Raw genomic sequence first — 16218 nt, forward strand, 5'->3', positions numbered from 1 at the left:
ATAAATGTCCTAAGAACACTGTCATCGTCACTGATACCTTCTACAAGCTGGTATATTTCACTCCTCAATTCACATTGTATAGCAGTTGTATTTACATTTGTTTGTTAAACAACACCTTCAGAATCATGAGTGACACCGTCGCTATTACCCTTTAATGCCTCGTCTTGACTACAACCGGGTCTTGTACGATTTTTTTTACGTTGGTAATTTAACATACATCGGTGGTTGTCCAATGGCTCGGATTCTAAACCTTTCAATAATATGCTTGGAACAGCATTCTTTCTTAGTTTGCGTGTAAATGATTCTCCTAGCATTAGTTTTTCTTTCAGTAAACATGACTGCTCAAAGTCGGACTCTTCCAAATGTTCGGAACAAACACAAGTGTTTTTATTTGGCACAAAATTTTTTCTATTGATTTTCTTGAGCCATAATTTATATCGATCTGATGATTTCTCACGACTTGGAAACGTATAAAAAGATACTTTGTTTTCCTCAGCTTTAATCGCACGAGGATTACAACCGAAAACAGCACTGTTATGTATTTCTACCTCACTTTACAGACATTCGCACAGCACTACGTAATCAGTGCTCTCTCTATATTGTTTTATACTACTGCTGAAGGAGAAACAACTAACAAAAACATCCCTCAAGAATTCAACACACAGCAACACTGGTAACGAACCCAAAACAGTCTATTATATCCATTACACTATTAAAGGTTTATCAGCTGAGCACAAAGGATTGGTTGCTGACTCACATTGAGTTCCTTGGTAGCCCACGGGTGACGTCAGCATTTGCAATTCATCAAAAACAAACGCCTATAGAAACTGAACGAGACGGCCTATCAAGATTTTAAAAAATACGTATCTCTTATTTTTCTAAACTCTTTCTATTACACCAAACTTGTTTTTAACTCGAACTGCTCTTTTAACGGTCATTGGCTTCAGTAGTCGTCTTGAACGCGTTGTTGTCTATGGCTTGAGAACATCCCATACGTGATACGTCTTGGAGAAATTAACACCGTTTTTAAATTTGTTAAACTATTGTACTGTTCACTCATTTACCTAATCCATTCAATGCCTGGCATATTTTTCTTCCCATTTCTCCGGTGTTCTCAATTTAATTTTTTAAAAAAGACTGCAGGCTCAAGTGTTTTAGGTTTCCGTGTAAGTTGTTCTCATTGACATCCCTGTTTAAGTATGATACTTACAACCAGGAGGCTACAAAAGGAAACACTGACACGTTTCATTTTCTTTCTCCTTTCACCTTGAAAACATAGGTGTAGGAGCGGCTGCTGATGTCCCTATCATTAAACCATCATCAGTCAATTAAGTGTAGAGAATGTCTCACGTGGGTATTCGACAATACCTCCGTAGGTACGTAATACAAATCATTCCTAAAAACAACTCGAATCGTACCTCGAATAGATAAATGGAAACATGGGATCTGTAAGTACTTAAAAGAATTCCATGTATTTATTAAGGTACAGAAAGCTTTACACAAATTGGTCTAGCCACTTGAATTATTGAAATAAACCATATCAAAGGAAAATGAATAAACATCAATATATGAATATGATCATGATTTGTAAGTTATAAAACTAGTTCTAGTAATGCTACTGTAAAAATAGAAGAAAGGAGTTGTGTAATAAAGAAATATTATCATAGCAAATAATTTAATAATTGTATACAAACCTTTTGTTTAAACGATCTGTTTTCCTAATGCATTATGTCCAACTGTAGAATCATTATTCAGTTCAGTACTTTTTAATATTTTTTTCATCGCTTCCGAGAGAATATATGCGATTGAAATTCATCTGAATATTTTAAAACCTTAGCTCAAAAGTGGCATAGATCATTATTTATATAACGAGAATATTTAAATAATCCTTATTATTTTGTTCGTCTCATTAGGTTCCACTATCCACGTTACACCCCACGGGTAATTATACTCTTCAAGCATACCCGCAATTCGTAAAACTGTATACCGCAGTGGACCACCTTCAAATAACAAATGCATATGGACTTTTCCGACATATGACAGGTGTGGGTGGAAGACCTGAAGTTGTAATCGAAGGTAGCATGAGTGATGAAGGTCCATGGTCGGAGTATCATTTTCTGTATAAGCCAGGAAATGTTAATGGCACACTACCGTTTGTTGGTAAGTTACATTTCACTAATCTGGTAATATTTTAATAAAATATATTATTTAAGAAAATGTTTATGGATCCGTGTATATATAACAGCATTATTTGTTATTGTGTACATTTGCATTAACAGAAAGTCACGTAGATGTGTCTTTTACAATTTTCAAAATAACGAAAATACAACGAGCGGGTAAATTTGAAAATGTAGTGGCTTTATACTAAGGAATACTATGAAAGAAACAGGCCACTGTTATTGATATGTCGCCTCATAATTTGGGTGCTTGTCAGTTAATACGTCATAGTACTTGAAGTTAAATTTTGCAGTGATCTAAAGCTGTATTTAGCCAATATACTGACCATTTCATTCTATAATATTTTTTTTAGAACTTCATAATAACGCTTTCATTATCGCCGCTTTAATTCGTAACAATTACCGCAGCATAGTAAAAATATATTATCTTGAAGATTATGTAATTTACTTTAATTGTTTACATGGAGTGATATTCGAGATAAATGTAGTAAAGACATGTGAGTGTAATAAATCTCAAGTAGATGAATAGAGTTTAGTAATTTTCTCTGAATGAACTGCCAGATGTGACACATTCAATTTAATTTTTTTGTTCAAATCTTGCAGCGTGCAAACAGGGAATTATACCTTAGAATATCTTCTATTAGCTGAAGCAGCTTGTATTTGAAATATTCACTGCTCCTACTCATATTGTTTCTGAATCTAACTTCCGTAGATCTATGTGAGTTTTCGGGTGCCACATTCCGTTCTATTACATTTCATGTCAATCTGTCACATCGATAACTGAAGCAGTCTCTGTCCGAAATATCTTCTTCTCTAATTCATACTGTTCCTGACTCAGCAAAATACGTAAATGTATTTCGTTGTTTTTTAAGTGCTACATTCCATCTCATTCGAATTTCAATAAACTGCTTCTATTATCTGCATACACTCTTCCTGTCAACAACGTAATAAGCATGGTTCCTTTTGGTATTTCAAACAATTACAAAAGCTGAAAACCAATCGATTTGAGCATCTATAATATCATTAGAGCATTCAAGTTCAAATGTTTGTGTATGTAAAAGGTTGATGTGAAATATACATTAAATGGAGATTCAGAATGTTGCGTCTTAAACGAATATACATGTAGAAATAACAAAATAACATCGAAGAGAACGTGTATTTAAAAAAATGTAAATGTGCCTACCAACAATTTCCGCTTTTTGAGATATACCTTGTATGGCTTCAAAGTCGAATACTCCGTCTTACCGTTTCTATTGTTGTGGCAAATTTCAACAGAATTTGGCAATTTCTGTATTCAGCGTGGTCAATCAGGAAATGGCATAATACACAGATATGATCTGAGTTGAGTGAAAGAGCTTTCCTCAGAATTTCCGGAGTATTTAATGTTTATACATATTTATAACTTGTCTGTGGAACTCAGTAGGCTAAATACAGGTTTCAAATAAAACCGGAATTTAGGTTTAAAAAAATGAAAATCTGAATTAAATTTATTTACCTTTGTATTTGTTTTGTTTGTATCGGTTATTACAAGAAATAACAATATAAAAAATGCTGTTGTATTTGCGTCATATTTACCTTTTGGTGCAATAATACCGGAAAATAAACGTAGATACAGTTACTAGGAATGTCAAAATGACTAGTATTACAGTTTTAACATTGCTCCAGGAATCCTTAAGGATAAGTGTTGCGTAAAGTTTTGGGTGAAAGTAAGTAATTTGTAGAAAATGTGAATCAGCTGTAATATATATATATATATATATATATATATATATATATATATATATATATATATATATATATATATATTATTTTATTATTTTTTTTTAAAGCTCCTCACCAACCACGACTGGATTGGCAGATGTGGTTCGCCGCATTAGGAAGGTATCAGGATAATCCATGGTTCGTGAGCTTTGTATATAGACTTCTTGATGGCCAGCCAGAAGTACTCCAGTTGCTTGACACGAGCAAGAATCCTTTCCCGAAGAAGCCACCCAAGTTTATCAAGGCTAGCCTATATCATTACCATTACACGAAATGGTCACAGAGGTAATTAAAGTTCTTTCAGGTTTCGATTTTCCCAGTATATTTTAAATTCAGTACATTCTGTTCTAAGTATTTGTATTTTCCGTAGGGTAACTTATGCGAACTAGAAAATTGCAAGACTACTAATCCATTTTTTTTTTCTTTTTCTTTAACTGTATTACTAAAGTCACTTTTTAGTACAGACCGTCTCTGTACTTACCGTAAGGTCTCAACATTTGTACAAAAAAAGAAAAAAGTAATTTTTATGTATACATTCTGTTTAATGTACAGTTTTACTATCCTCATTTGAAATGTTACTGAAGAAATGATTCTCGAGGAAATTTATGAAAAAACATGATGCTATATGTAAATAACGTAGAATAATAAACATTTGTTCTTACTGTCAAATATGCATATGAAACTTAATTTGTACACGTATTTCAGTTTCAGTAAATTGCCCTGTTGGAATCACACGGGAGATATACAGACATATCGAAATCAATGTTTATCTAGTATGCTTTCAAGTTTTCATGATAATAGCGTATGGTTTCTAAACTTTCACTGCAGGGGTTCGTGATCAACGAGGAAAACATAAAACATAGACGTTGGATCCCACAAAGTAGCCAAAACACAAGTAGAAACATCATTTGAAGCCTATTTCTTATCTTCGTCCTAGTAGATGTGTGATTACTTTTTTTGAACGAACTAAACTAATATTGAATTCTTTTCTTTTGTTGAAAGATTACACAGGCCGATGTTTTTAAACTTTTGAAAAGTTACAGAAACAAAACTCACTGATTCTGACTAATTTTAGGTCCCTGAATATGAATATGATATCCATTTTACTACTACATTAGCTCGCATTTTTGTGTAACGCGTAGTTGCCAGATTTACCATAATATGAGCTATCATGAAGGTACCGGCCAATGAGCTGTTTGCGTGCCGAAAGGGAATCAACTTCATTTCGACAGTTGGTCAAAAACAACATTCAGTTTTAAAAATTCTTAAAATTAATTTATTGAATCAAACCAGTTAAAAAACTATATAATTTGTTTGTGTATTAGCACTAAAAAACTATATATATTCTGTTAGTGTAGGCCTATTAGCATTTACATACACAGAGTAATTTATAGTCTAATCTTTAGAGCTGCAAATAACACCATCTGCTTTACTTTTTTTCTTTTATGAAATGTTGGTTCCTCTCTCTTCACCGTCCCCCATCATTGCAGGGTCCCAACGTCCTTGATATCGAGTTTCCATCGTTCTTATATCCTGGTGAAACCGTTCTCCCATTTCGTCGCTTACATCTGCAAGATTTTCTGCAAAGAAGTTGAGGTGAGAGTGCAGAAAGTGGATTTTCAAAGACGTGCGACATCCCAGAGCTTCATATGCGACCAGAAGTTGCTGCACCAGAGCCTCGTAATTTTGAGCTTTAGTTTTGCCCAAAAAACCTTTTACAACTTCAACAAAAGCACGCCAGGCATTTAACTCTTTATCCTTTAAACTCTGTTCAAACAATTCGTCATGGATAAGTTTGCGAATATCAGGTCCTGTAAAAACTCCTTCTTTTAATTTACCATCACTTAGTTTTGGAAAACACTGTCTAAGATACTTAAATCCTTCACCTTCTTTGTCCATAGCTTTTACGAAATTCTTCATGAGGCCCAACTTAATATGAAGAGGTGGAAGCAGCACCTGATCGGCTGGATCGATCAGAGGCTCATACTTGACACTGTTGGTACCGGGCTTAAATGTCTCGGGGGGGGGGGGGGGGGGGGCACTCTTTTTGTGAAAAATGTTTTCCTGTGGCTCTTTAGTCCCAAAGACACAAAAAACAACAGTACTTTGTTAATCCACCTTGCAGACCAAGTAATATTGCAATAACTTTCAAATATCCGCAAATTTGCCAACCATATTCTTTGTAGTTAAGGGGATGTCTACCCACTTGCAAGTGTTTCAGGATCCCTATAAGATAACACGTAGGTATTTCTATGTGAATATTTAACAAGATATTGCACTTACCGTCTCAAAATTTTCCATGATATTTTCCAACAGCAATACCTATATGTTCATGGTTTCTGTTTTTGATTTAATGCCCCAGATCAATTTAGATTAATTATAATGTATACTTCCGTTTACACTTGGCAACGTAGAGGATAGAATTTCTCCAGAAATTGAGAGCTCTCTGCTGAACCTCTAGCCCTAATAGTCTTCGCGTCACGTGGTAGTGATTTATGAGCGCTTCTGGCTAAAAACAAATGTTGTCTCTGTTTCTTCCTTTTTTTTTTTTTGTCAAAAACTTGTTTTGGGCAGCTTTGTCCTCAGTTTTGTCCACTGCCTCTATCGAGATAGCAGTTATACAATGGAGATCGTTTGCAGATCTCATAGCAGATAATGTAACATTCTTTGAAGAAACTCGAAGACTGACATACGAACCGCGTGACAATTTGGGTAGGGAATCTGGAGCGTTGCAATTTTGTGTTCTGAAGTCCGCCGTATCACACAAGATGAAATGACCATAAACAAGAGACTTGTGAAGGAAGAAGGAAAATGTTCTTAGTAATTGTATCCAATTGTTTCCACATTTTTCACCTTTCCCCCCGAAAGATCCCTTCGAAAAGGGAAAGAGGGGAGGGTGATTTTGTGACCCTTGAGTTTTAGAATAGTCTTGAAACGAACTGCAAAGTGCACTTACTGGAAATTCTACTGTCGTTGTGCTATAATATCTGTGTTGCAAGAAGTGTGACAAAATGAAGGAATCAAAGAGGAAAAGAATTTGGTACTCTCTCCTTCAAAAAGGAAGTCTCGCCAAGCTAATTCATATGTGTGGTCGATCTCAGAGTATGGAGTTCAGAGACTGGATAGTTAATATTTACCATTCAGGATTACCTTACAACCAATTAAATTCCATTTTCACCTAGCTTGGGCTGGGTTTGGGCAACTCCCTCTTGTGCAGTCGCCTGGACCCAGATCAGGCTCGTATTTATGGACATGTGTCTATTTCCGGATCACTTCGGAATTGATCCTTCGTTAATAACCATTCAAGTTCATTACTATATTTCCTGAATTATCCAGTAAACCTTTCTCCTCCAATCCTTTATCTTTCTTCATTCTTTCTCTTTTTCTTTTCTTCTCTGCCTCCCTCTGCTACTCTTCTTTCTCACTCTTCTTTTTCCTAACACTAACAAAACTGAAAAACGGTGTCGTGACGGGGAGTAGTCGCTATCAGCACGGTCAATAAGCTGTTTCGATAGTTTTTTTTTTCTTCGGGAGTCCGATATGGAATGATTAACTCGAAAATGAACATATACAGAAAGAATAATAATAATAAAATTTATTCATGATTTCAATTATCAGATAGGAGAGTATTGTATTTCTTCCTTACTTCGGGCGACTCCTCCTTCCACCCACGAATAAAATTACCCGTATACATGACAATAGGAAGGTATTTCGTTGAAAAATATGCTTTTTGTAGAATCATTTTAATTTTAGGCATATAGTCATTCTACTCCTTTTCATAATGTAATTAATATAGATGTATGCACAGTATAAATGTAATGTGTTAGAGATGTAATAAACTATTTCGTTGATAATTGTTTTTGGTAGAATCATTTGAATTTCAAGCATAACGTCATACTAAGGGGTTCCATAATATTGTGGTTAGAACTTTTGACTCCTGTTCGCGTGATTCTAGGTTCGATTCCCTACTAGAATACTCAGATCATTGGCGTTTGCTCATCGTTGTGAGGCAAGCTGGGGAGCCACGTGATTAAAAGACGTGACAGTCTATAGAATTAATATAAATGTATACACAGTACAAATGTTGTTTGACAGTAGTAAGGTATTTCGTTGATATGTATATACTATTTCTAGGATGTATACATTTCTTTGTATACGACTTTTATAATGTATAATGTATTCTTATAATCAAGAACGAAATTTTAAAATTCTTCTTCTTATTATTATTATTAAGTATTCTGCCTTTTGGCCGGTCCTGGGACTGATGAGATTTTTTTCGTTTCTTCTTAATTTTCAGTTTGGACCTTGAAATATTTCTTCCATGTTTCTCGATTTTCAGCTTCTTCTTAATAATAATTAATTATTAATGCTTAATAATAATTAGGCATAACAATGTTAGAAAACTGAAATATTTTAACAGAGCAGTTGATTTCCACGAATGTCTAATAACAAATTTTACCACCCAAGTGAGATTTATACCACTTGACACTATGGTTCGGAACTCATGACTATCATATTTGTGTTACAAGGTTATTTTCTAAAGACAGCTGTTTATTAGTCTAAAATCTAAACTCAGCAATACAGCCCATAGGGGCCTGGACATGCCAGCTGATAAACATTCATAACCTAGAAGATCGAGATCAGTGCAATGACATCAAACAATCCTTTCGTCTTTCTTGGCCAGAGATCGCTACCACTTTATTCGGATAGTTCTCCATTTCTTTCACGATGTTGACTCAACTTCGGAAGTTGTGAGCTTACACTGGCAATCGAATCCTATTCTACGTACAATGGAGACACAATATAACGAGATTCAGCTAAGGAAAAACTCCTAAATAGTCATTAGTAGGAAAAGAAGCTGAGTACTATTCAGGAATGAATTGTTGATCATCTCTTAGGGGGAGGATATTTTCGAGAAAATGTACGCATGGAAAATAATAATAATAATAATAATAATAATAATAATAATAATAATAATAATAATAACACAGCTACACAAAAAGAATAAAAGTTCTGTGCACCAGACCCCAGGGTATGGATTCAAAATATTTTGGTACCCAGAATCCAAATTTCGAAACCCCAGGACGATTGACCGTGATATTTTTTTAAATGGGCGATAAACATAAGCAAACGTAAAACAGCACTTACGTTCTCCGCCCATAAAACAAAGTTGACACGGTCAAATCGTCCTGGAGTTTCGAAATTTGGGTTCTGGGTACCAAAATACATCGAATCAATACCCTGGGGTCCAGTGCACAGAACTTTTATTTATTTTGTGTGGTTGTGTAATAATAATAATACTGTATAAGGAAAAGGAATGAAGACGTACTAAAGGAAGCTAATGAAGGACGACAGATCATGAAGATAATAGAAAAAAAAAAGAAACAGCATGCTTGGACATCTTATTCGGCACTCCGATTGGATCACCATGTTGATAGGGGAAAAGGCAGAAGAAAAACCAGGAAGTGGAAGATCAAGGATAGAAAAATCTATAAGTTTTACGTCCCACAGTTATGCTGGTAGGTTAAAGGAGCTAGTGATGTTGTGAAAAGAAGGAAATGCTGGAATGCAGAAAGTGGAAGAAAACGGGAGAACCCCGAGAAAACCCCCACACATGGTGTTTGTCCTCCACAAAGTTCACTTGGTGCGAGCTGAGATCGAACTAAGGACGCCATGCATTAGAGGTGAACGCTCTACCACTGACCCACCGCGGCCCGATCAGGGATAGATGCATTTACGAAGAAGAGACCTTATCAAATTATAAAACAGCTCTCCCAGGGGAGAGAAAAGTTTTAAAATTTCCTTCTTGCGCATCAACCTATGATTGAAGTGAGAAAGATTATTATTATTATTATTATTATTATTATTATTATTATTATTATTATTATTATTATTATTATTATTATTATTATTATTATTATTATTATTATTATTATTATATCGAGAATGTACTTCTGGGTTTCCTCCTTAAAAAATACACACACTATTTCCAATTATGGTTATCCTACTTTTTACAAATTTGTCTTTTTTTTTTTTTTCCTCTGTCTTTCATTCCCATCATGCGATGGGTGGGCCATAGAAGGTGACGCCTTTTCTGTGGCCAGAGTGATCAAATTTGTCTAATTCAATATTGGTTTAAATAGTATTAGTTTTCAAGCTACATATATGAGTTCTTTGACTAACTGAATAGTGCACGCCCCTTCTGACTCACTCGCCACTATTTAACATTAAATTTCAGATGCCTCGATATACTTGCATAAGTTTATTATTTCTAAAATAAACATTACGTAAAAGGTTATTCAAATTGATATCAAGTTTTTCTGACATTTGTATATTACGCATATCTTTCTTAATTTGCATTACTCACATTACCCCAGAGAACGAACAAATTTTAGAGTTCTGGTTTGAACTTCTCTTACAATAATAAGCAAATATACGAGGAACAAATTTACCATTATTGACGATGCGGAGGGGAGGAGATTTTCTGGACTAGGAAGGAATGTGTGCGGGTGCAGAGCAGAGGTCTGCACGGGCCGGAATTTTCAGCCCGGGCCCGGACTGTGAATTTACAATGTGAGGCCCGACCCGAGTCCAAAATATGTCTTAGCATTTAGGCCCTAGCCCGGACTGAGCTCTGTGATAATCAAATGAGCCCGAAATAAGCCCGAATTGCAGAAACTTAATTATTAATGCAAAATTGTATTTTTATTTACAGCAATTCGAGGTTTGATTTTGCAGTTGTGTTTTAAAAGTCCTCTAGAAAGAACGGTGCAATTTGTATCGTTTTACACTATATTTACAAAGTTAGGCCCGAAAAAGTCCGAGAAATATGGTTGTATATTTAAAAATTCACAGCCCGAACCCAGGGGCGTCATTTAGGAGGACAGGGAGAGGCATTTGCCCCCCTCCCGAGTTTGAGATTTATATAATTTTATCAATAGCATAGTAGTAAATCAGTGAAAAATGCGAAATTTTACATATATCAAGGGGTCTTGGCTCCCCAAGCCAAATCTGAAATGACGCTACTGCCCGAACCCCTCCCGGGCCCGAAGTGATACATTCTTTGTAGGCCCGAGCACGTGCAGACCTCTAGTGCAGAGGCGTTTCAAGTGGTGGGCGACTGCCCACGGCCTTGCATCTTTAGGGACCTCGCAAAGACCAACGAGCCTAAATCGATTTAGCACTCACTTTTGTCGATGCAACAATAGAAACGAATATGAATTCGGACTTAATTACAGAAAAACAATACGCTTCAAACTAACTTTTCATCTATTCGTATATATTAGATCGCTAGCATACGCGACAGGCGGCGAGTTTATTTTAAAATTGCAATAATGAATGAGTATAAGTCTTTATCGTTGAGATGAATTGTTTTCGATAAATTTTATTATAATTAGCAATTTTTAAAAAAGGGGGCAAGAAGGACTCGTAGACCTTATTCGCCTTCTGTGCAGATGGTATGGTAAAAATCAATACTGGATAATGAAAGTGTAAGTGTAAAGGCTAATATGGAACAAAGAAACAAAAGAGAACTTCTTCAGAAGGGAATTGGGAGGGGAGGGGATGAGAGTACAATGCTGTGACACTTAAAATGCGTCTTGATTTGTATACTTCAACAAACTTTTCTTATTAGATTACGCAATTTCTAGTTTCTTACTCCGATTATTCGAAGTATTCAAATGTTCTCGGAGGGAGTGACCGCCCCTCCCTTTAATCCGTCCGTGGTGTCATTCAGTTTGGCTTTTCGCTACTAATTCAAAGTGCTTTCCGAAACAAGTTGTCTTCTTGTGACAGCAGGGGGTGGAAGAAACAAACAAACCGTGAAAGGAAGAAAGAAGAGGTTTTGGGCTCTTCCAGTCCAGACCATTCTAACTACTGAGAAGTGAGAATCACAACGTGATTTTTCTGGTAAGAGCGTCCTTTTAAAAGCAGCTAACAAGCAAACAGATGGTCAGCCCTCTCCCCTCTGCAGCATACTTTTTATTCTCTGTTGCCAAACTTACTGAAGAATATATTGCAATTAATCTAACGCATGTAACGTAAATTGGAGACCGTGGTTGGATTTATATGGGTCTTGTGTATTTGTATTAAAAATTTCAAGTTATTACCTGCAATACTTTGTTAGAAATTACCATATTAAATTTTACATGTTATCAAATGGAGAGTTAGAAACCTAAGCGGAGATGGTAGGAGATCCCCTTAATACGATTTAAAATGAGTGCGAGATTCTCGTAAGACTTTCATCGAAACAGAGTGTGCCACAGGATTAGACGGCAGTTTTTTTTCCATTATGAAGTAAAACTGCTTTCAGACTGTACTTAGACGAATCTATGAAAATACCCCAATCGGATGGATCATGTTGAATTTCTAATTCATTCATCATACCATTGATGTCCGTGCATACGCAAAGGGCATTCTGTAGTATTCTGAAAAGGGCTCGTTCCTTTTCCTGTAGTGAGTGTAAGTAGTTCCAGGAGCCAGTCAATTCCACTCCTTGAGTCTAGCACCCAAAAGATGAGCTTTCTCTTTCGAAAGTTGTAACTCTCTCACTAAATCATTCAACTCATGTTGTAGGATGAAGTGAGTCTCATCTTTTACGTGGAAGGAACTGTCTCTCGGATCTTCATCTGCAGATATTGAGTTGGTGTCCTCATCGCTTCCTGTAGGCGCTGTAATACCGATAGTTTCCCAATCTTTCGGAGGAGTAGGTACAGGTAAATTTTCTCCATGGGGCGCTGGTCTGATCGCGGATTGCAAGTTTGGGTATTCGATAGTACGTTGTTTCTTCTTGTTACTTCCTGCTGTATTCGTCATACAGATATAGCAATAATCATAATGGTTTCGGGGTTCTCTCTATATCATCGGAACAGCAAAAGGCATCCTTCGTTTGGTTCTTTTAAGCCATGCAGTCAGAGTCGCATAACACATCAAACAACACACATGAGGGGCCCAGCTTTTATCTTGATTAGCGATCTTGCAGCCAAATTAAAAATAATATGCTTTCCTAACGTCATCATTTATCGATCTAATCTGCGACTTAACCTAAATACGCCACAGATATAACAAAATCTGTCTGGTGAGTTTTTATATCCTCTGCGGGAAGAACTTGACATTTTGCACAGGGAAACGAAAATTAGAGCAACAGCAAACCATTTATTCCATAAAATCACTAAAAGATACTGATTTTTAGGCAAACATTTCTAAAAATACGGTAAAATAAAACTGAAGTTACTGACGTAAAAATTCCAAGTCAATTCTCCCGACAAAATACTTACACACTTGAGAGATTACTTACTGCAATGCATAAGAGCAAGACTGAGCCACGCAATAACGGTGCAGTTGGCGCTTTTTTCGCCCGCGTCATCGTGCCGCTCATTGTTGCCACATAGACCCTATTATTTAAACTGGTTTCAGTGGTCTAAGAACAAACAAACAAAGGAGAGGGAGGAACACAAGTGTCAAGCATTTCAATCATCCCCGTCCTCCCGGTATTCATTGTTATATATATGCCAACAAGGTGGGTCCTATCTGTCGCCAACTGAGTGAAATCTAATATATTTCTTTCTCAAATAGCATTGTCAGACCTGTTACTTCGATGACAACTGAAGCCGACCCTACAAAATGGCAAAATTGGCAACAATGCATAACGCCAAAATACGAGCTAATGTAGTAAAACGGCTATCAATTTCGAATTCAGCATCCTGAAATTAGTCAGAATCAGAGGTTTTCCTTTCTGTAACTAAGGTGACGTCGGCCAGTGTTATCTATATTTGGTATTCCTAAAAGTATATATATAAAATTTTTAATTCTGCTTGAGGCTCCTATTTTCTTCGCGTCTTTGTGATTGTTTTAGTCATTTCGATTTCAACGGTGGACACATAAATTGATGAACTAACCGAATGTGTGGACGAAACCTTTGTGGCCTATGTGATCTTTTTGGTATTTCTTAGCAATTGTGTTCGTTCATCATTTATTATAAAGGTTCAGGTAGAGCCGAGTGCCCGTTTTTCATTGTGATATTTAAAAAAAAAAATGAAATTGGCTTGGCTTCATTTTAAAGGTACCATCTCAGCGTTCTTCTTGAAGGACAGAGAAATCATAGCCAGGGTGACCTCCTTTAGATTCGAATCCGAGATCTCCCGATTGATAAGTGTTAATTGATCATTCACTTATACTCGTTCGGTAAAGCTATTAAGACATGTGAACATTTTTTTGCAATCGCTTCATGGTGACATGAAATATTGATGTCATTCATTTTCTTTCGGACAAAAATTCGAGAATTTAGCTTGGAATTTCAGCTGTCTATTTGTTAAACATAACTTTACTTCCTGACTTAAAAAAAAATGTAGGAAGTGTGCAGATTTCTCATGTAGATTTTGTAGTTCCGCATTTTTTTTTTTTTAATTGAATGTATGAAACCCAGTGGCGACTCCAGTTCTACAAGAGAGAAGTCACATCGATAAGTGGTATCGAAGGTATGCGTGTTACTATTCTCAGTGATATTTTATAATTATTTTATTTCAGTTATAAGTGTAACACATTTTTCTCTGAGACTTTGCATGCGTGGTCTTACAGCAACATTTCAGAAATAAATCAGTTTAAACCCTTCTAAACATCCATTGAACTTATAAAGCACATTAATTAAGTTGTTTATTTTTTCTTTCGTAGTAATTTTTATATAGACATCGCAAAGCATACATTGTGCTTCGAAAATTACTGCGAAGTTCTTTCGCCCTTAAAACAATATAAGTCGTCTTTTCTCTGCTTCCCATCCACTATCCCCGTGTGCAGTGTACATAATCAACAGTCTTGAGGCTCCATATTATTTTCTTTCCACTCGTCCAAGGAAGGAGATAGCTTCTTTTTAATTACGGTAAGAGTGTAATTACATCGCACGTAAAAGTAGGCGTTGAAAGAACTGGTCTGTGACGACAGGCGGACTCTAGAAACATATGAACAGAAGGGTTACTAAATATCTCATGGACACCAATCAGGTTGCAGACTCCATATTAAAATAACTAAAATATGTGTACAATTATTTCTCATCGTATATAGGAGTAAATGTCCATTTTTAAAAATACTTTATCCGTATTAATTGAAAGGACGCGCGACTTTGAGATTACATTATAGAGCCCCTCTAATGAAACACATGCTGCTCCTATTTTCTTCGCGTCTTTTTGTGGTTGATTTAACGAGTAGATCATATCTTTATGAACCAATTAAATTACATAGTCCTAAAATCTACGTTTTTTTTTTTTTTTATTTATTTATTTTTTTATTTATAATAGAGAAAACAGTAGGTAACATTATCTTCATCTTACCATTTGGGAGTTCAACATCCGCACAAAAACTGTGTTAGACGGGACGTATTTCTTAAGATGGATTTGTGTCCTACGCAGAAATCTCCAGAAATTTAACCCTGAACCGCGAACACACAAAGCACAATCGCTTCCTATTTGACTACAAAAGCACAAGGGGAAAACAAGATACAAAAGTATTAGGAAACATTGGCAGGACCACATCATATATGCAAAGTCAGCACACTCGTGTCAATCAACAACTAAAGGCCAATTTGTGGAGTTACTTAATTTCTCTTTCTTTCAGACGTGCTGTAAATTAAAAATTTGTTCCACATAGGTAAAAAGACTGGCTGTTAGAAAAAATATACTTGAACGCTTAAAAAATTACATTCTTAAGGAAGACGATAAAACAGAAGTTTTTTATATGAATGAAAAGGTGTACACCCATTTCCTCTGGCGGTAAAATACGTTTCCATTCTTACGATTTTAATATAGTTTTACGAGCAACAAGGAGGGTACAAGGGTTTCTTTGGACACATTTGGTTCATAAAGGGTATGTTAACCTCTGTAATCACATCATGAATTGTACATTGACATGGCTGAAAGAAATATTTGTACCAGAATTAAATGAGAGTATTAGAGATGCTAAATGTGACAATTTTCGAACTATAGATTTATCTAAACATTTGAACTGAATAACACATATTGAAAACACAGATACTAAAAACAGCATAAAATTGATTTTTGTTTCTGAAACTCCGTCACAGATACCTTCACCGTTACAATTCAAATGAAAAAGAAGTCCATACAGTTCAGTTTGTGTATTACACGTTGTCACATATGTCAGGACGAGGGTGTCAGCAGATACGACTTCTAATAGTATTCTTATTGGTATTACTTTTGTAGACGATTCTATGTCCCATGTATTCAATCCTATTCAGCCTTCGCTTTTACGTTTTTGTCATTGATAATGCTGACCG

General features: G+C 35.8%; 1 protein-coding gene across 1 annotated transcript in view; it reads left to right on the forward strand.

Moving 5' to 3' along the window:
* LOC145660555 (lipase maturation factor 2-like) overlaps positions 1–16218 on the forward strand; it is a 71545-nt gene that overhangs the window by 45177 nt on the left and 10150 nt on the right. Inside the window, exons 9-10 of the mRNA XM_081725776.1 lie at positions 1914–2160; positions 4007–4223. Of these exons, the coding sequence (XP_081581902.1) occupies positions 1914–2160; positions 4007–4223 (464 nt within the window). The remainder of the gene's footprint in view (positions 1–1913; positions 2161–4006; positions 4224–16218) is intronic.

The sequence above is a fragment of the Thermobia domestica genome, chromosome 1 (genome assembly GCF_964235325.1).
Source record: "Thermobia domestica chromosome 1, izTheDome1.hap1.1, whole genome shotgun sequence".
Lineage (NCBI taxonomy): Eukaryota > Metazoa > Arthropoda > Insecta > Zygentoma > Lepismatidae > Thermobia > Thermobia domestica.